We start from the raw sequence: 20,995 nt of genomic DNA on the forward strand, positions 1-20,995 counted from the left end.
ATTTGATTTACCTGCCATGGCATCCTCATAATGTTGGGCTGTCTCACGAAATTCAGTCATGGAGGCATTTTCCCGGGTTACATTATGGTTTTTGTTTGGGAATGGTGGTGACCGAGAGACCCCAGGCCCTGCCCGTGGGGGTTCACCCCCTAGTGGGGAGACAATCCTGTGCCCAGACAGTGTTTGTTTTTCTTGTTGCTTTTTAAATATATATATATATATTAAATATATATATATATATATATATATATATATATATATATAATTTTTTTTATTGATTTTTTACAGAGAGGAAGGAAGAGGGATAGAGTTAGAAACATGAATAAGAGAGAAACATTGATCAGCTGCCTCCAGCACACCCCCCACTGGGGATGTGCCCGCAACCAAGGTACATGCCCTTGACTGGAATCGAACCCGGGACCTTTCAGTCTGCAGGCTCTACCCACTGAGCCAAACCGGTTTAGGGCGACAGTGTTTGTTTTTAATATTTATTTCAGAGAGGGAGAGAAAAATCAATGATGAAAGGGAATCATTGATCGGCCGCCTCCTGCAAGCCCTTTACTGGGGTGGAGCCTGCAACCCAGACATGTGCCCTTGAGCGGAATTGAACCCGGGACCCTTCAGTCCACAGGCTGACGGTCTATCCACTGAGCCAAATCGGCTAGGGCAACATAATGTGTTTTTTTTTGTTTGTTTGTTTGTTTTGATCATGTCTCTAATTCTGGCCTCAGAATATTAAACCTCGTTGCTAAGACAGACTTGTTAAAGATCAGGCTGGAGTAGTCCTCCCGTACATTTCCTCGCCTGGGTCTGTCCTTGTCCGGCTTTCTCCCTCCACTGGGTCCACTCCTGGGTTGCAGGCCAGTTGCAGAGGGAGAGGCCCTCAGGATGGAGTCTGAGGGACGCTCCTCACTAGTGCGAGCTTGGGTTTGTCTCAGAGGTGTTCTGGTTCATCTGGAGATCCTCACCGACTAAGGCTCACTTAGCTCCCTCAGATCAAAGAGCTGCAGCTCCGGCTGAAACCGGTTTGGCTCAGTGGGTAGAGCCTGCGGACTGAAAGGTCCCAGGTTCGATTCCGGTCAAGGGCATGTACCTTGGTTGTGGGCACATCCCCAGTAGGGGAGTGTGCAAGAGGCAGCTGATGGATGATTCTCATCGATGTTTCTAACTCTCTATTCCTCTTTCTTCCTCTCTGTAAAAAAAAAATCAATAGAATTAAAAAAATAAAGAAGAGCCGAAATGGGTTTGGCTCAGCGGATAGAGCTTCGGTCTGCGGACTGAAAGGTCCCAGGTTCGATTCCGGTCGGGGGCACGTACCTTGGTTGTGGGCACATCCCCAGAAGGGGGTGTGCAAGAGGCAGCTGGTCGATGTATCTCTCTCATCGATGTTTCTAACTCTCTATCCCTCTCAATTCCTCTCTGTGTAAAATCAATAAAATATATTTAAAAAGTTAAAAAATAATAATAATAAAAAAATAAAGAAGGGCTGCAGCCCCGGAACACTGGCCAGCAAATGGACTAGTTCCGTGGTCAGCAAACTGCGGCTCGTGAGCCACATGTGGCTCTTTGGCCCCTTGAGTGCGGCTCTTCCGCAAAATACCACGGCCTGAGCGAGTCTGTTTTGAAGAATTGGCATTAGAAGAAGTTTAAGTTTTAAAAATGTGGCTCTCCAAAGACATTTCAATTGTTGTTCTGTTGATATTTGGCTCTGTGGACTAATGAGTTTGCCGACCATGGGACTAGTTGATAGAAACTGGGAAGATGAAGAGCAAGCTCCAGGCGCTGACTGGCCTCCATCGGCTGCTAAACTCTGCTGGTCCCTCAGGGCGCAGGACGAGTGTCTAACGAAGCCGTGTGAGTGTGAGCGTGACCCTGGTGGACAGCTGTTCCTGCTTACAACCCCCGGACCCACATACCAGCTCTGAAAACTGGCCCTCCCTGACCGCCGGCTCCCGGAGGCTGCCCTACCCACCTGGGCTCCCCACAGGACTGTCTCCCCACCGGCTGGAGAACCCCCAAGGGCAGGGCCTGGGGTGTCTCGGTCACCACCATGCCCATGTCCACAGCATCCATCACCCTGCACAGCGTGACAAATGGATGAACCAGAGAACGAGCACATTCAGGGCGTAGAAGTCATCACATCAGTTTAAAACAGAAAATAGTGTGTGCCAGGTTTACACTGCGGGCCAGTCCTCTGCTAACTGCGTTGCCGTTATTAACAGTTGTGGTTGGTAATGACAACACCAACTAGAAAATGCATCAAACAAGCCATGGGATTACTTGTTTTTTTTCTAAATACGTCTCTTCTCTCTCCATTCTCCCCCTCCGGTCATATTCCTTTCATCTCTCCTCCATTTCTAACTCGTTTTTAAAATATATATTTTTTATTGATTTCAGAGAGGAGGAAGGAGGAGAGAGAATCAGTGATCGACTGCCTCCTGCACGCCCCACACAGGCGATGGACTTGGGAACCAGTGAGTGACCACCTGGTTCATAGGTCTACGCTCAAAACTGAGCCATAAGTCTATGCTCAACCAGAGCTGACGGCCATCCTTCCGTCCTAGGGATTTCTAACTCTTCATCTATTCTCTCCCCGCTTCTCCTTATGCCACCTCCACACCTTCCCCCTCCCAGTCTCCCCTCCTGGCAATCCTTCCTCTGTATTTCCAGCCATTAGCCTCCTTCCAAGCATCCCCACTCTGTCCCCTCCTCTGCAGGCAGCCCTCCTTCCAGGTGAACAGACTGACGATCCAGATGTGCGGCCAGAGGCCGTGGCCCCGGGGCCAGAGATGAGTCCGTTTTAATTGTTGGGGAATGAACTTTGGAGACAGCTCCCCGCATCCCCGCCACGCTCCTCCCCGGGGCGTGTCCCTTCCTGCTGGGGCAGAAGTCGCTTCTCCTAGAGCAGTCCGTCGCTGGAAAGGGGAGCAGGGCCGCTTCCCGAGGGGAGGGCGGGAGGTCAGCGTCCGGAGGCGGCGGGGCGCGGGGCCTCAGAGGACGCTGATGCGCTGGGCCAGCCCCTGCATCTCGTGGTCCTGCGGCGGGAGGGCCCCGCCGAGCTCCATGTCGGCGGGCAGCCCCGGCCCGGGCAGCGGGTGCTCCGCCACGAACTGCTCCCAGCGTGCGTCGTCGCTCTCGTGCGTGATGTACCTCTCGCCCATCTTCCCCTCCAGCTCCCGGAGGTCCAGCCACGTCTGGTACTCCTGGGCCCCGGGAAAACGGGGTTAGCTGGGGCTGCACCGGGAACGGCCAGGTACCCGGGAAGGTGAGGCCACGCCCCCACAACCTGCGCAGCCAATAGGGATCTAGCTCTACCCATAGCCAGCCAATGGGAGGGCCGGCCACCTTCTAATGGGCCACACCCTTCGCTACCTGCCCGGCCAATGAGAAGCCCAGCTCCAGCCCCGCCCCCTGCGTCACCTGTAACCACGGGTGGCTGAGAGACTTGTCCACGCTGTAGCGCTTGCGCATCTTCACCTGCAGCAGGTTGTTGATGAGGTCGATGGCTGCGGGAGGAGAGAGACAGCTCACACCTGCGGGGGGGAGCGCCACAGGCCACCGGCCTGCCTGCTGCCCGTCCAGACCTTCCTTTTGCCCCGGCCCAGCTGGCTCAGGGCCTCGCCCGCACCAACCTCTCACCCACCCATTTCCTCATTAAATCACACACTTGTTTCCCCCATACACAGGTGGCACACACGCTCCAAGTCTCTGCCTCCGTTTCCCCCTTCCTATGTCACCTTCATACGTTCTGTCACACGCAGAGACAGTTACATCTGTTCTAGTCTTCACTTACTATTTTCCTTTAAGCCAACTCATTTGTCCAAGATATACTGTGAAGTGGGCAAGGCAAGGTGGGAAAACAGCACGTACTGCCAGGCCGGCATGGCTCAGTGGATAGAGCATCCGCCTGTGGACTGACGGGTCCCGGGTTCGATTCCGGTCAGGGCACATGCAACAGGTTGTGGGCTCGGTCCCCAGTGTGGGACGTGCAGGAGGCAGCCAATCAATGATTCTCTCTCATAATTAATGTTTCTCTCATTCTCTGATATCAATATATATATATATATATATATATATATATATATATTTAAAAAGCCAGCACATATAATATGCTATCATCTGTGTAAAAAGGGGAAATAAGAGAATATGTGTCCACACAATAGCACATGTACTATAAAAGAGACTTGCAGCCAAAACCGGTTTGGCTCAGTGGATAGAGCGTCGGCCTTCGGACTGAAAGGTCCCAGGTTCGATTCCGGTCAAGGGCATTACCTTGGTTGCGGGCACATTCCCAGTGGGGGGTGTGCTGGAGGCAGCTGATCGATGATTCTCTCTCATCGATGTTTCTAACTCTCCCTCTCTCTTCCTCTCTGTAAAAAAATCAATAAAATATATTTAAAGAGAGAGAGAGAGAGAGAGAGAGACTTGCAATAGCCACTGCCTTTGGGAAGAACGGCAGACAAAGCAGAGAGATTTTGCACTGTAGACCCTTTTGTGTATTTAACATTTCGAACCACGTGACTATTGAACCTACGTAAAAACCGACCCAGTGTTGTAAATCCCTTCGCTTTACAAGGCGAAAATAAATTTATCAACCAGCTGCCTCTTGCACACCCCCCACTGGGGATATGCCCGCAACCAAGGTACATGCCCTTGACCGGAATCGAACCCAGGACCTTTCAGTCCGCAGGCTGACGCTCTATCCACTGAGCCAAACTGGTCCCGGCTAAATTTATGTAAAATGGAAACGTCACACCAGTCTGGACCACGGAAATCCAAAAGCTCACTTGCCCGCCCACGGTCAGCGAGTGAAAATAAACAGTGTCAGCGGATGGTCGTTGCCACTGGTTTCCTGCGGGGCCCGGAGACCAAGGCCTGCTCCCCGGGAAAAGGGGGGTTCGCGGGTTCCAGGCACTGAAGACAAGCCAGCGCTTGTCCGGGGCTCCCTCCTCGATCAGGAGCCTGAGGACAAGGGCCTCACTGTGCGAGCCGCTCTGAGTGCAGGCCTTGTCTGCACGGCCTCTGCTCTGGTCAACGCCCACCGGCTCCCTCACGCACATCCGCCCACCGAACTCTCTCCCGCACACAGCCTACCGGGCGCCTCCCTGCCGGGGACCTCCGGATCGCTCCCACTCTCACCCCCCTCTAAGACTCCACCCCCAGCCCCTGTTCACAGACGCTCAACCTTCTCTCCACAGGATCCTTCCTCTGAATCATCTCCATATTCCCAGAATTCAGGACAGTCCGAATCAGGCCTAGTAGGACACTCAACAGGTCCTTGTTGAATACATTGCTGAGAGTAAATCGTTGTCTTCTTAACCTCCCTCCCAAACTCCCTCTGTCCTGAGCTCCTTGTTCTAACTTACTTAGGGCTTCTTCTCTTAGCCCCGCCCTTGCCCCAGCCCCATGGTGGGCAAAACCATCAGTCCACAGAGCCAAATACCAACTGGACAACGATTGAAATTTCTTTGGAGAGCCGAACACCGACTTCTGCGCACGGGCCACGAAGTTTCAATCGCACTGTACGTGCGTGCCCGCACGTGGTATTCTGTGGAAGAGCCACGCTCAAGGGGCCAAAGAGCCGCATGTGGCTTGCGAGCCTCGGTTTGCCGACCACTGCCCTAGCCCCACATCTGGCTCCGCCCCAAAGTTGGGGGCGCAAGGACTTAGCTTCAAAGACCCTCTATGGCCCTGCCCCTCCTCTGGCCACATCCCTAAACCAGCTCCCTCTTTCACTGCCCCCCCCAGCCCCCAATTCCTAGTCCACTCAGCACACAGCAGCTTAGCCAAGCCCTGCTCCTCCAGCCTGTCCCCTGGCGCACCCCCTCCGCAGACTCCCCCCACTTTTGCAGGGTCAACCCTTTCACGGTCACAACCCCAAAGACCACAGGCCCCAGCTAACGCCTGGGAGGATCCGCCTCCTCTCCTGGCACCCAGCCCTTCGCTTCCTCAGTCCAGCCCCTCTTGGTCCTAGACCGGCCAGGCCAGCTTAGCCCCAAGGCACCAAGGGTCTGTCTTAGCGCCTCTGGCGCCATTTCCAACCCACAGAACCTAGCCTGGGCCTGAGTCCGGGCCGAGGCCCTGCCCCGCAGCTCTAGGTCCAGGGCGTCTGACAGTTTCAAGATCCTACCCCATGGCCCCACCCCATGGCCAGGCCCCACCCCATGGCCAGGCCCCACTCCATGGCTAAGCTCCACCCAGGCCCCACCCAGGATCCACCCCCATGGCCCACCTCAAGGCTAAGCTCCACCCCAGGTCCCACCCCATGGCTAGAACCCACCCCATAGACAGGCTCCACCCCATGGCCAGGCCCCACCCCAGGGGCACCAGGCTATTCCAGAGCCACCCCTGTGGCCCTGCCCACTCTCCCGCCCAGCCCTCTGCGGGGTGTTGGGGGGCGGAGGGTTGAGGGTTGGGGGGGGGGTTGGGGGTTGGGGGGGGGTTGGGGGTTGGGGCCCCCCCTCGCCGCACACACCTCCGGCGGAGATGCGGCTCCAGGGGCACGCCGGGTACATGAAGGCCGCGTTCTGGATCTGGTCGTTGATGTCCTCGTCCTCGTTGAAGGGGAAGGTGCCGCTGAGGCTGACGTACATGATGACGCCCACGGACCACATGTCCAGCGAGCGGTTGTAGCCCTGGTTGAGCAGCACCTCGGGCGCCAGGTAGGCGGGCGTGCCCACCACCGAGCGGCGGAAGGACTTCTCCCCGATGATGCGCGCGAAGCCGAAGTCGCACAGCTTCACCTGCGGGGGAGGGGAGGGGAGAGGAGGGCTTGAGGGTGCTGGGCTGCACCCACCAGGCCCACCGCGGTATCCGGAGAGGGCGCCGGGCCTGAGGGTGCTGGGCTGCACCCACCAGGCCCACCGCTGTATCCGGAGACATCACACATTAGTCGGGGTCAGGCTCCTCCCTCACTAGCCAGTGACTCCCACTCTGCTGCCTCGGTTTCTTCATCTGTCCGAGGAGGAGGAGGAGGAGGAGGAGGAGGAGGAGGAGGAGGAGGAGGAGGAGGAGGAGGAGGAGGAGGAGGAAGAGGAGGAGGAGGAGGAGACTAGCGCCATCCTCCAGGGTTGTCAGGAGGCCTCCAGGAGTCAATCCATCTAAAGCTCACAGCTCAGTAGACACCCAGCTCGCAGTGGGCGCTCCCAGCGCGCAGTGGGTGCTCAGAGTGCGCAGTGGGTCTCACAGCTCGCAGTGGGCGCTCGGAGCGCGCAGTGGGCGCTCCCAGCGCGCAGTGGGTGCTCAGAGCGCGCAGTGGTGCTCAGGCAGCGCTACCTGCCGCCACCCGCCACGGGAGCAGCCGGACTCCCCGATCCAGGGAATCACTGACCTGGGGGAACGGGTCAGCTGAGGCCAGCAGCACGTTCTCTGGTTTCAGGTCGCAGTGGACGATGTTCTTGAAGTGCAGGTGCCTCAGTGCCACCAGGATCTGCGGAGATGGAGCGGTCAGACAGAGGACAGGTCCTGCCCCAACGCTGCCTCCAGCAGCTGCCCTCCACGCCACCCGTGCCCGCTCTGCGCCCCTGAGGATGCCCGCTGGGGCCAACGGGGCACTGGACACCAGAGGAAAAGCTCGGAGCCAGGACCATTTGCGCCGAGATAGGAGCTGAACGCACGGCTCTGGAAAGGCTGAGCGTGCGGAGGTTTGGGGAGGTCCTGAGGGCCCCGGCGCGTGGTGAGCTCCTGCTAGAAAGGAGCTATCAGTACAGCAATGGTTTCCAGGAGGCACTACTGTGTGACTCAGTTCAAGTGATCATTTTTTTCATCCGGTATGAAACTAATACAAAACAATACCAATGCGACATGCGTTATATATCAAACGGCTTCTCCTCCTCCTCCTCCTCCTCCTCCTTTCCCCGGTGGAAAACCTGGCTCTATACCTATCAGCTTGTGACTTTGAGCGAGTCACTTTACCTCTCTGGGCCTCAGTTTTCCCATCTGTGAAATGGGAGCGATGACAGTACCATCCTCGCGGGTTGCCGTGAGGCTTAAACAAGTAGATGCATATAAAGTGCTTAGGACAGCCCTGACCGGTTTGGCTCAGTGGATAGAGCGTTGGCCTGCGGACTGAAAGGTCCCAGGTTCGATTCCGGTCAAGGGCACATGCCTGAGTTGTGGGCTTCATCCCAGAAGGGGGCGTGCAGGAGGCAGCCGATCAATGATTTTCTCCCATCATTGATGTTTCTATCTATCACTCTTCCTTCCTCGCTAAAATCAATAAAAACATAAAATTATAATAATAATTTTTATGGGGGGGGGCAATGGTAGCATATGTACACATATAAAACCTTAATAAAAAATGAAAATAATAATAATAATAATATATTTTAAAAAAAGAGTATTCTATTTGGCAAACTGAACTTTTGTTAAAAACAAAAAAAAACCATGATCCCATTTGTAAGAATTTATCCGCAGGAACCACGGTTTTCCTTGAGTCTGTGAAACAAACAAAATACACAGGAAGTAGAGAGATGTAAGCAAGAAGCTATAATTTCTGTCTTAGAATGTAAATATTTGTTCCGCTGGGTGACTTTTGAGGACAGAAAAGCTGTTTGAAAGCCACGGCGGAGGTCCCGCCTCCTCACTACCGAGGTCCCAGCATGCACTGCACATCTCCTGGCCTCCCGTTTGGTGACTCCCCCGCCCCAGCCAATGTGGGGGGGAGAGGCGGCAGGTTGGAAGCTGGATAGATCCCGGCTCACATCTCACCGGACGGTCTCCTGGCCGTGTGGCCTTGGGCAGGCCCAGGCCCCTCCCTCCGCCTGTTTCCTCACCTGTAAGACGGGTTCTAGGAATACCTACCTCGGAGGGTGGCTGTGAGGCCTAAAGAAGTGAAGGCTGAGCCCAGGACTTGGGGTGGGGCAGGCAAGAAGCAGAAAAACAGAAATCTGCAGAGAGAGAGAGAGAGAGAGAAAGAGAGAGAAGAGCACAGACAGAGAGAGGAAGAGATGGGTGACCAGACAGAGAGACTGCCTCGGCTGCAGGCGGCAGCCGGTGCCCCTCGCCGCCTGAATCCCAGGAGCCTGCCTCAGTGGTTCTGTCCCCACCTGCAGGCCGGCCTGGCAGAGGCACACGGCTCGGAGAGCAAGGTCGCTGGGCCTGGGTAAAGGAGCAGAGCACTGGGGACTTTGCAACCAGCAGACAGCATGTCCCAGGATCATGTGAGTGACCAGCCAGATGGGAAGGCCTTTCTAGAAAGGCCGTGAAAAGCAGAAGCCACGAAAGGCAACATTTAACATCGCACGAGTCACACTCTCTACGGCACATACACGTCATGGAAGAAATGAAGAGGAAAACAAATCTTGGATAAAAGAATCGAACACTGCCGAAACCGGTGTGGCTCAGTGAATAGAGCGTCGTCTTGGGGACTGATGGGTCCCAGGTTCGATTCCGGTCAAGGGCATGGACCTTGGTTGCGGGCACATCCCCAGTAGGGAGTGTGCAAGAAGCAGCTGATGGATGACTCTCTCTCATCGGTGTTTCTAACTCTCTATCTCTCTCCCTTCCTCTCTGTAAAAAATCAATAAAATGTATTAAAAAAAAAAAAAAAAAAGGAATCGAACACCATGACAAGGATCCAAAGTCCCTCATATACAAAGAGTGTTTACAATTCAATAAGAATGATCCAATTGGAAAAAAAAAAAAAAAGGTACAAGTCCTGGTCAGGGCACCTACCCAGGTTGTCAGTAAACATGAAAACATGGTCAGGCTCACTCCTGATTTTTAAACTGCGAGACGAAGCCACACGGGTACCATTTCCCCACCCACCAGCCTGGTGTTTAGGAAGGAGTGAGGAAACAGACTCCTGCGAGCTCTGTCGGTCTCGGCGAAGATGGAAAGGGGTCTCAGAGGAAAACAGGGCAGCACGTTTAAGGAAACGGAAGGCGCATCCCCCTGGACTCAGAAGTTGACTGTTTGAGTGTCTTTTACTGAAATCCTCCGGCCAGAACCCGGCAATGTCTGTAGATGGATGTTTGCAGAATATCGCTTGTAATAGTGGGAAAGTGAAAACAAGCGACATGGCCCTGGCTGGTGTGGCTCCGTGGATAGAGCGGCAGCCTGTGGACTGAAGGGTCACGGGTTCGATTCTGGTCAAGGGCACGTGCCCAGGTTGCAGGCTTGATCCCCAATGGGGTGCGTGTAGGAGGCAGCCAATCAATGATTCTCATCATTGATGTTTCTCTCTCTCTCTCTCTCTCTCTCTCTCTCTCTCTCTCTCTCTCTCTCAAACCAATGAAAGCATATTTAAAAAAAACAAAATCAAGTGTCAAGCTCAACAATTGGGGGTTTGGTGATATCCATCATGGAATACAGTTTGGAGAAAGAGGCCTTGCTGCTCTAGCTGCGCACTGAACTGGAATGCAGTCCTGCTCGGCCTGACGCCGGGACGTGTTCTCAGGAACGCGTGGCGAGGCGGTGTGGCGGCTGCGGGACCCTCGCAGAGTGACCTCCACAAACCGGGTGGCACAGCCTCCCGCACGCCGGGGCTGCCCGTGCAGCCTGCCGCCCCCAGGCTCCCAGGCTCCACAGCGCCCCAGCACGTGACTGGACGAAACCCCCGAGAGGAATGGCACACCAGACAGAACGACAGGCCGAGGAGACGCGGGAAACCTGAGAGGTCTGAGGCTGCTGCCCGGGAACATGGCGGCCTGTTTGACAGCACACTTTCTTTGTAAGTCAAAAGAGGAAAGAGAGCACTGTAAAATGATGACGAAAAGTGTGGTATGAGCCAGGAGCACGTATCGCCTTATGTCATATACATGATTGCAGTGCTGTGCCTTTATACGACTGTCCACACACGAAGGTAACGCATCATGAAGGCTGTGATGTCACTCGGCAGCAGCGCCTTTTCAGCCCCATTGCAACGTGAGGGGACCACGGCCGTGCATGTGGTCCACTGATGACTGACACGTCGCTCTGTGGGGCATGACTGCAGTAGTAACTATTATGATGCCCATTATTTTCTACTATGTTTCTGATTGCTCGATGGTCTGTCCTGATTTGACTCTATTTTTTTTTACAACTAGAGGCCCCGTGCACGACATTTGTGCACTGGAGAGGGGCTCCTTCAGCCCGGCCTGCTCCCTCTCGCAGTCCGGGACCCCTCAGGGGCCTAGGCAGGCAGGCGGACATCCCCCGAGGGGTCCTCAGTGCTGCCATGGAGGCTGGAGAGGCTACCTACCGCCACCACCACTGCGCTCGCCAGCCGTGAGCCCGGCTGCTGGCTGAGTGGCGCTCCCCCTGTGGGAGCGCACTGGCCACCAGGGGGCAGCTCCTGCATTGAGCATCTGCCCCCTGGTGGTCAGTGTATGTGTCATTGCAACTGGTCGTTCCCCCGTTCAGTCGATTTGCATATTAGGGTTTTATGATATAGGATTATTATTTCCATTATTCTTCCTGTTGTTACGATTAGCCTATTATCGTTTTCTATTGCCCACTCTTGTGGCTCCCGCCCAGAGTCTGCCTGACCTCCCGGCACAGGGGCCACTCCGATGGGGCGGCTGCCCAGGGCCAGCGGGAGCCGGGCAGGGGTGGCAGGGGCAGGGCGGAGGCGGGGGCAGGGGGGTGGCAGGGGCAGGGGGGCGGGGGCAGGCGGGCGCACCTGGGTAATGAGGAACTTGGTGAGGCGCTCGGGCAGCCGGCCCTTCTCGCTGGACAGGATCATCTCCAGCATGTCGCCGTGCAGCTTCTCCATCACCACGAACACCTTCTCCGGCGTCTCGAACATGCACTCCAGGTTCACGATCCCCGGGTGCCGCAGGCTCTGCAGCGGGAGGGCGGGCGAGGCGGGTCAGGGCCCTGGTCAGCCCTGCACCTGGGGCCCCACAGGCCAGGCACGGGGTCAGAGGGTGACAGACAAGAGGAAGGGTGTCCCTGGGGCCATCACTGAGGAAGGGGCTTCCGCAGGCCCAGTCCGAGCGGCCGCTCTGCACCCCCGGGTGTCCGGAAGGATCGGACTTTACATCACCCGATGCCGGTGAAGGCCGGGGTGGTGGGAGGGAGGCAGGCGGAGTGTGGGGGAAATGGGAAGAATCTCTGAATATCTGTCTTTTAAAAAATATATATATCTTATTGATTTTTTACAGAGAGGAAGGGAGAGAGCTAGAGAGTTAGAAACATCGATGAGAAAGAAACATCGATCAGCTGCCTCCTGCACACCTCCTACTGGGGATGTGCCCGCAAGCAAGGTACATGCCCTTGACCGGAATCGAACCTGGGACCTTTCAGTCCACAGGCCGACGCTCTATCCACTGAGCCAAACCGGTTAGGACTGTATATCTGACTTTTAAATCTGTGCCTTACACAGAAACCGGTTTGGCTCAGTGGATAGAGCGTCGGTCTGCGGACTGAAAGGTCCCGGGTTCGATTCCGGTCAAGGGCATGTACCTTGCTTGCGGGCACATCCCCAGTAGGAGGTGGTCGATGTTTCTCTCTCATCGATGTTTCTAGCTCTCTATCCCTCTCTGTCTGTAAAAAATAAATAAAATATATATTAAAAAAAAAAGGTCTGCACCTTCTTCCCCCCGCCCCCCACCCAGGCCTGGCCTGACCCCTGACCCCATCTCCCCCACCCAGGTCCCCGCCCAGCCTCCGCCTTGGGCTCCAGTCCCACCCTTTCCGCCCCCTCCAATGGCGGCCGAAGGACCTTCTGAAGTGCAGATCTGCCTCTGCCCCTTCCTCGCTGAAGACGCTTCCACGGCTCCCCGGGCCCCCAGGAGCAGCTGCAGTGTGACCCCAGCTGCCTCCCGGGCCTCTCCGCCCACCCCCAAACCCCTAGCCCCGGCGCCTTCGCCTGCCTGGCGGTGGCCCGTCCCCTCTCACCTCCGGGCCTGTGCAGGGCTCACCGGCCCACCGGCCCACCCTCACTCTCAGCATCCCTCCTCCTCCTCCGAGAAGCCCTCCTGCCCCGCCCCGCCCTCCCCGGTTCCCCCTCCCTGGGGGGGGCCAGAGGGATCTGCGGACACAGCCCTGACCCTGTCCGCCCCCTGCTGGGACAGGCTTCCCCAGCGCCCCCAGGAGGAGCCCGGGCACCTCACGGCCTCTCAGGCGGGGTCTGGGCCCCGGAAGGAGGGCGTGGGTGGGGGGGACCTTCCTGGGGGACCGTGGAGCCCGCCGGCCCCGGGCACCTGCAGGATGGCCACTTCGTTCCGGAGCTGGCTCTCCTGCTTGGTGGGGAAGCGCAGCTTGTCGATGACCTTGACCGCCACGTCCCGGCCGGTCTTCCGGTGCTTTCCTGGGCAGGGAGGGGAGGCGGGGTGAGGGGGCAGGGCCTGGCCGGCCTGGCCGGAGGGCCTCCGCCCTCCCACAGAGACCCCCCAGCACGGCGAGGGGACGGAAGGCCGTCGAGGTGGCTCTGAGGGCCCCCAGGGGAGACGGCAGGGCCGGGGCCCCGGAATAAACGCAAATGAAGGGAGGTGAAGGCAGCTCCGAGGAGGGGACTGACTACATGGGAAACTCGCTGACGCCCCGGCTGGTTTGGCTCCGTGAACAGAACGTCAGTCTGCAGACTGAACCGTCCTGGGTTCGATTCCCGGCCAAGGTTACATGCCTGGGTGTGGGCTCGATCCCCAGTGGGGGGCGTGCAGGAGGCAGCCGATCCACCATGATTCTCTCTCATCATTGATATTTCTATCTCTCTCTCCTTTTCCCTTCCTCTCTGACATCAATAAAAATATATTAAAAAGAAAGAAAACTCGATTGACAACCCATCAGCATCCAGGCCGTAGCCCTGGCCCGCGAGGCTCCGCTGGTAGCAGGATGGTGCACCAGGAGGTGCCGGTCTATGGGGTCCCGGCCGGGCCCACGCCCGGTGTGCAGGCTGGTCCCCAGGAGAGGGTAGCTGGAGGCAGCCATCGGTGGACAATCTCGGCGCTAGCTCTGGAGCCAGTCCGAGGGCAGGATGGCCTTCCCCTATCGGACCAGGGAAAGCCCCTGGGATTCCCAGTGGGAACAGGAGACCCTGACACTCTGTCCCCAGATTTTTAAAAATATATTTTATTGATTTTTTACAGAGAGGAAGGGAGAGGGATAGAGAGGTAGAAACATCGATGAGAGAGAAACATTGATCAGCTGCCTCCTGCACACACCCCACCGGGGATGTGCCCGCAATCCAGGTACATGCCCTTGACCAGAATCGAACCCGGGACCTTTCAGTCCTCAGGCCGACGCTCTATCCACTGAGCCAAACCGGTTTTGGGGAGAAACTAGCTTTCTAATCAACCAGAGCAGGAGGTGACATGTGGCCGATCAGAAGGGAAGGTCTGGAGCCCAGAACACCCCCCCCCCCCCCCCCCCGGAAGCAGGGAGGTGTCCTTACCGCCGTAGACCACTCCGAACTGCCCCGAGCCCAGCACCTCGTCCGGGAAGATCTGGTAGACGGTGGCGATGTCCTGCGGGGGGGGGGGGGGGGGGGGGGAGGGTCGGGTCAGGGCTGCCATGGAGACGGGGTTGGAGGGTTCGGGGGAGGAGGGAGAACTGGGGGAGAGTGAAACGGGGGAGACATCCTTAGGGGGGGCCCGGGGGTGTGGGCAGGGGTCTCACCACATTCTCTTGGATCTGACTGTTAGACACGGAGATGCTCAGAGACGCTTGTCCTGGGGGAGGGAAGGGGAGAGGCGGAGTGAGGGGACCCCAGGCTCAGGGTTCCATTCCTCCGGAGCCCCACGGGCGGGCGGCCTCTGGAGCCAGACCACCCGGGTCCGGAGCCAGGTGTCCGAGGCGCATTGTCAGGCTGCGAACCTCAGTCTCCTCGTCCGGAGGATGGGACTCTATGAGGCCCCCTCTCAGGGCCAGAGAGGCGGCACCTGCCAGGTGCTGAGCGGCTGAGGTGCTGTCAGGAATGGTGTCGCTGAGCATTCCACCCTGTGACCTCAGCGCCGAGCAAGGCCTGCCCCATTTTACAGAGGAGGAAACTGAGGCTGGGGTCCCCTTCAGTCTGCAGGCCAATGCTCTATCCATTGACCCAAACCGGCCAGGGCTAAACACATTTTTTAAAATCCTCCTCCTCACCAGACTGACTCCAGCATCTTCCCCTGAACTCGATCCCCGGCCAACAAGTGACACGCCCAACGAGACCCGACACTTCCAAAGTCCTGGTCCTTCTGCCATTTTCAATGTCTCTCCCGTCTCCACGGAGACATCAACGCATGTCCCCTTTCCTCATCTCCCTGCCCAGCCCCGCCCTCTCCGGTTCACCCTCCCTGGGGAGGCCAGAGGGACCTGCGGACGCACAGCCCTGACCCTGTCCATTCCCTGCTGGGAACCTGCCCTGGCTCCCCAGCGCCCCCAGGAGGAAGCCCAAGCTCCTTTCATGGCCTTCCAGGCAGGGTCTGGCCCCTCACCTACCTCTTTGACTTGAAGCCCTACTATGTGTGTGTCCCCGCCACACTGGGCTCCTTGCTGTGCCTCAGACACAGCAAGTTCTCTCCTGTCTCCTGCCTTCGCTTGTGCTGTTCCCTCTGCAGGAATGTCCTCTTTCCCTGTCATGGACTTAATTTAAAATCCTCTTCATGCTCTGGCCGGTGTGGCTCAGTTGGTTGAGCATCATCCATGAACCGAAAGGTCACTGGTTCGATTATTAATCAGGGCACACAGCCAGGTTACAGGTTCGATCCCTGATCAGGGTGCACACGGGAGGCAACCGACCGATGTTTTTCTCTCTCTCCCTCTCCCTCCCCCTCCCCCTTCCATTCTTTCTAAAATCGATAAAAACTTTTTAAATCCTCATCCAAGGATATTTTCCATTGATTTTTAGAGAGAGTGGAAGAGAGAGGGAAAGACAGAAATATATATTTTAAAAATATTTTTATGGATTTCAGAGAAGGAGAGGGAGATAGGAACATCAATGATGAGAATCATTGATCGGCTGCCTCCTACATGCCCCCACTGGGGATTGAGCCCACAACCCAGGCATGTGCGCTTGACCAGAACTGAACCCGGGACCCTTCAGTCTGCAGGCCAATGCTCTATCCATTGACCCAAACCGGCCAGGGCTAAACACATTTTTTAAAATCCTCCTCCTCACCGAAACCGGTTTGGCTCAATGGATAGAGCATCGGCTTGGGGACTGAAAGGTCCCGGGTTCGATTCCGGTCAAGGGCATGTACCTTGGTTGCGAGCATATCCCCAGGAGGGGGTGTGCAAGAGGCAGCTGATCGATGACTCTCTCCCATCGATGTTTCTAACTCTCTATCTCTCATGCTCTGGTTTCTCTTCAGACCGCATAAATCTTTCGCCTTTTACTAGCTCTCTATCTCTCTCCCTTCCTCTCTGTACAAAATCAATAATATATATATATTTTTTAAAAAATCCTCCTCCTCTTTCCGTCGCAGTCTCACTCCTGGGGCCTGTCAGATGACTCTGGCGTGTGCTCTGTGTCTCAGCTGTCACTGTGCCGGATGATCTGGTTCATGTCTGCCACCCACACTGCATTACAAGCTCCAGAAGGCTGGCCACCTGGCACTCTCCGCTCATCCTTCGCCTCTGCCCGACACCATTTCCCATTCGCTTTCCCCACCTCGCCCCTCCTCAGCTTCCAGGCCTCAGCCCAGGTGCTGCCTCCTCCAGGAAGCCCTTCTGGATACGCAGTCTGGGCCGGCCCCTTCGCCGGCCCTCTGCAGCCCCCTGGTCCCCATGTCCCAGCATCACCCCTAAGGACAGCTCCATCTCCCCAAGGGGGCGGGTCACAGCCGTGTGCCCCACACCATCCAGCCGCGGCAGGCAGAGGGGGCAGTCCGTAAATGCATGAATCCAAAACTCTACACTCACCTGGCAAAACTCAGAAAGAGAGTGCAAACGCGATCCCTCACTCTGCATGATGCTGCAGAGGCGAAGAGAACCAGGTTTGCTAACGTGATTGTGGTGATAGAAACGTATGAGCCTCAGAAGCTCCTGAGGCGCTTCATTCTATCCTAGTACAATGTAAAAAAACAAAAAACAAAAAAAACTCAGCCGAACCGGTTTGGCTCCGTGGATAGAGCATCAGTCTGCGGACTGAAAGGTCCCAGGTTCGATTCCAGTCAAGGGCAGGTACCTTGGTTGTGAGCACATCCCCAGTAGGGAGAGTGCAGGAGGCAGCTGGTCGATGTTTCTCTCTCATCGATGTTTCTAGCTCTCTATCCCTCTCCTTTCCTCTCTGTGAAAAATCAATAAAATATATATATATATAAAAAAAATTCAGAAAGAGAGACGCCCAAAGCCACCCATCAAGGCCAGGCCTTCAGGAATTTTGGACCCAGGCCTGCTGAGTCCAGAAGCCACGACTGTCACTGTGCCATTGCCCCCCCCCCCCCCCCCCCGGCCTCTGCTCCCAGACGGGGACTCACTGTGGGGCACGTGGCCCGGGGCGCTGGGCGCGTCCTGCAGGATGACGGGCATCAGGGCCTGGCGGATGGCCGTCTCCCAGCCCCGGGCGGCCTCGGCCCCCTGCCCGCTGGGCCCGCCGGGGGCCCCGCCCGGTGTCTCGCCCACGAAGTAGGTGGCGTTGGCGGTGACGATCTCGAAGCAGTGCGGGTTGGTGCCCGGGGGCACCAGGCTGAAGTTCTGGGCGGGCTCCACGGTGAGGATCTCGGACAGCGGGATCTCCTGGCGGGACACAGAGCAGCGCCGTGAGCACCCAGCAGGCCCGGAGCTCCCGGCGCTCGGCACAGAAGCCGGTGTCAGCGGTGGAGCGGCTGGAAGGGAGCGGCCAGGACAGGGGACAGGGCACTGACACCGAAGCAGAGACCGGAGCGGAGAGAAGAAGCCGGCAGCCAGAGGGCCGGGGACAGGGCGCATGCAAAGGCCTGAGGTGGGAAAGGCCATGTCCCGGCCACACGGACGGTGCCTGACACACAGTAGGATGTCATGTTTGATGGATAAATGAAGGAAATGAGATGAGGGCCAGGCCATACAGGGCCTCCTGGGCCACAGGGCGGAGCCCAGACGCTGTCTCCAGGGCCCCGGGATCCATGGGAGGGTGTAGAGCTACCTCTCTGGCTGTGTGTCAAGAGGGGTTGGGAGCCCTAGCTGGGTTTCTCAGTGGTTAGAGCACCAGCCTGCAGACTGAAGGGTCATGGATTCGCTTCCCAGTCAAGGACATGTGCCTTGGTTGCAGGCTCAATCCCCAGCCAGCCTGGGTTGGGAGGCAACCAATGAATGTGTCTCTCTCACATCGATGTTTCTAACTCTCTATCCCTCTCCCTTCCTCTCTGTAAAAAAATCAGTAAAATATATTTAAAAACAAACAAAAACAAATAATTCCATAAGTGAATTACAAAGTAATAACGATCACAAGTTTGTAATTACTGGGAGCTTAGCCCATGCCTGGCCCCAAGCTAACTGCTCCTTGTGGGCACAGCATCTCTGAATTCTGGCGCGGTCCTGAGGGGCGGCTACTCTTCGGGGCCTTTTACGGGGGGGCACACGCAGGTGAGCTGGGCTGGAAGGCGGCGGGGCCGCTTGCCGGTGGGCCGTCAGACGTGTGTGCGGGGAGAGGGCACGGTCCGTGGGCGTTTGGCTGGAGCAGCTGGGCCAGGAATCAAGAAGGCGGTGGGCGAAGAGGGGAAGCCCGGTGGCTGGGAGCCCGAGACCCACCTTGTAGTATCTGTTGGTGGTGCTGTTCTGGAAGAGGGTGATGCACTTGCTGTCCAGGCGCCAGTAGTGCCGCTTCCTCTGTTGGGAGAGGTGTTGGAGGTGAGGGTGTCTCCCCTGGTGAGGGCACCTGCCTGCCACCAGCCAGACCCGCCCCCGAGCCTCTCCCCGCCCCTGAGCCCAGCCTTAGCCCCGCCCCCTGACCCCGCCCCGCCCCCAAGCCTCTCCCCGCCCCTGAGCCCAGCCTTAGCCCCGCCCCCTGACTCTCGCCCCCAAGACTCTCTCTGCCCCTGAGCCCAACCTTAGCCCCACCCCCTGACTCCCGCCTCGCCCCCAAGCCTCTCCCCGCCCCTGAGCCCAGCCTTAGCCCCGCCCCAAGCCTCTCCCCACCCCTGAACCCAGCCTTAGCCCCACCCCCTGACTCCCGCCCCGCCCCCAAGCCTCTCCCCACCCCTGAACCCAGCCTTAGCCCCACCCCCTGACTCCCGCCCCGCCCCTAAACCCAGCCTTAACCCCGCCCCCGAACCCAGCCTTAGCCCCGCCCCTGACTCCCGTCCCGCCCCTAAGCCTCTCCCCACCCCTGAACCCAGCCTTAGCCCCACCCCCTGACTCCCGCCCCGCCCCCAAGCCTCTCCCCACCCCTGAACCCAGCCTTAGCCCCGCCCCCTGACTCCCGCCCCGCCCCTGAACCCAGCCTAAGCCCCGCCCCTGACTCCCATCCAGCCCCTAAACCCAGCCTAAGCCACGCCCCCTGATGGATGCCCCGCCACTGAACTCAGCCTTAGCCACGCCCCCTGACTCCCGCCCCTGGGCTCCAGTACAGCCCCGCCCACCCAAAGCCCCGCCCCCTGAGGATCTTGCTCCGACCCGCCCCCAGGCCCCGCCCACTCACCAGGGTGTCCTTGTTGCTGTAATGAACCACCCAGCCTTCGTGCAGGGTGCTGCTGGATTTCCGCGTCGTGTGTCGCACTGACTGCACCACCCTCATGAGGGGGATGTACCCCAGGGAGCTGAGGGGGGCGGAGAAGGGGTGGGAGGTTACTACAAGGGTAAGGTGACCAGAAGTCCCAATTTTTAACAATTTGTCCCGCGTCCCGCAGCGTTTTAAAAAAGTACCGATTTTTATCGGGGCTTTTTTTTTTTTTTTAATTTATTGATTTTTCACAGAGAGGAAGGAAGAGGGATAGAGAGCTAGAAACATCGATGAGAGAGATACATCGACCAGCTACCTCCTGCACACTCCCTACTGGCGATGTGCCCGCAACCAATGTACATGCCCTTGACCGGAATCGAACCCGGGACCTTTCAGTCCGCAAGCCACGCTCTATCCACTGAGCAAAACCGGTTTCGGCTTTATCGGGACTTATTTTTAAAACGCTGCGGGAAGCAGGACAAATTGTTAAAAATCGGGACTGTCCCGCCAAAAGCGGGACGTCTGGTCACCTTACCCAAGGGGCATCTCTGGGCAGCTTGGGAGTTGTAGATTCCCCATAATGAGGACGGAGGCTCTTTACTGAAAGGCTGGGTTCGCAGACCAGGCTGCCTGGTAAGTAACCCAGCTCTTCATGCCTCCGTTTCTCCCCCCAGAGGGGTGCTGAGGTGTGGAAACCTCTCCGAGGGGCTGAGCCCGGTGCTTGGCCCTCGGTGGCCCTCACGGTGCTAATTCCCACGGAGCCCAGGGACCCTGCAGCCAGGTGTGCGGGAGGCAGGGAGTGGGGGGATTTCAATGGCCGTGTTACCGGTTCCTAAACAAATCACGTAAATTACAACATGCTTCTATGAAAACGTGTTAAAAATGTACATCAGGCCCAGCCAGCATGGCTCAGGGGTTGAGTGTGTTGACCTATGAACCAAGAGGTCATGGTTTGATTCCCAGTCAGGGCGCAGGCCCGGGTTGCGGGCTGGATCCCCAGTGTGGGGCGTGAGAGAGGCAGCCGATCAATGATTCTCTCTCATCATTGATGTTTCTATCTCTCCCTCCCTCTTATTTCCTCTCTGAAATCAATAAAAATATATTTAAAAATTAGCCCTAGCCGAAACCAGTTTGGCTCAGTGGATAGAGCCAAAGTGGATAGAGCCAAGCCTGTGGACTGAAAGGTCCCGGGTTCGATTCCGGTCAAGGACATGTACCTTGGTTGCGGGCATATCCCCAGTGGGGGGCGTGCAGGAGGCAGCTGATCGATGTTTCTCTCTCATCGATGTTTCTAACTTTCTATCCCCTCTCCCTTTTTCTCTGTAAAAAAATCAATTATATATATATATATATATATATATATATATATATATATATATTTTAAATATATTTTATTGATTTTTCACAGAGAGGAAGAGAGAGGGATAGAGAGTTAGAAACATCGATGAGAATCATCGATCAGTTGCCTCCTGCACGCCCCCTACTGGGGATGTGCCTGCAACCAAGGTACAT

General features: G+C 56.9%; 1 protein-coding gene across 4 annotated transcripts in view; it reads right to left on the reverse strand.

Annotated features, from left to right (window-relative positions):
• Window positions 1-2,755: 2,755 nt before the first annotated feature.
• PRKD2 (protein kinase D2) overlaps window positions 2,756-20,995 on the reverse strand; it is a 33,695-nt gene continuing 15,455 nt past the window's right edge. For all 4 annotated transcript variants that reach the window (XM_084905812.1, XM_084905813.1, XM_084905811.1 and 1 more), the window contains 11 exons: window positions 19,463-19,580; window positions 18,574-18,651; window positions 17,325-17,583; window positions 14,542-14,594; window positions 14,318-14,390; window positions 13,128-13,234; window positions 11,603-11,764; window positions 7,331-7,429; window positions 6,476-6,743; window positions 3,421-3,506; window positions 2,756-3,203 (listed from right to left, as the gene is read on the reverse strand). In XM_084905812.1, coding sequence (XP_084761938.1) covers window positions 2,991-3,203; window positions 3,421-3,506; window positions 6,476-6,743; window positions 7,331-7,429; window positions 11,603-11,764; window positions 13,128-13,234; window positions 14,318-14,390; window positions 14,542-14,594; window positions 17,325-17,583; window positions 18,574-18,651; window positions 19,463-19,580 — 1,516 coding nt within the window. In that variant the 3' untranslated portion in view covers window positions 2,756-2,990. The remainder of the gene's footprint in view (window positions 3,204-3,420; window positions 3,507-6,475; window positions 6,744-7,330; window positions 7,430-11,602; window positions 11,765-13,127; window positions 13,235-14,317; window positions 14,391-14,541; window positions 14,595-17,324; window positions 17,584-18,573; window positions 18,652-19,462; window positions 19,581-20,995) is intronic.

Source organism: Pipistrellus hanaki, assembly GCF_964339955.1.
Source record: "Pipistrellus hanaki genome assembly, chromosome: 15".
NCBI lineage: Eukaryota > Metazoa > Chordata > Mammalia > Chiroptera > Vespertilionidae > Pipistrellus > Pipistrellus hanaki.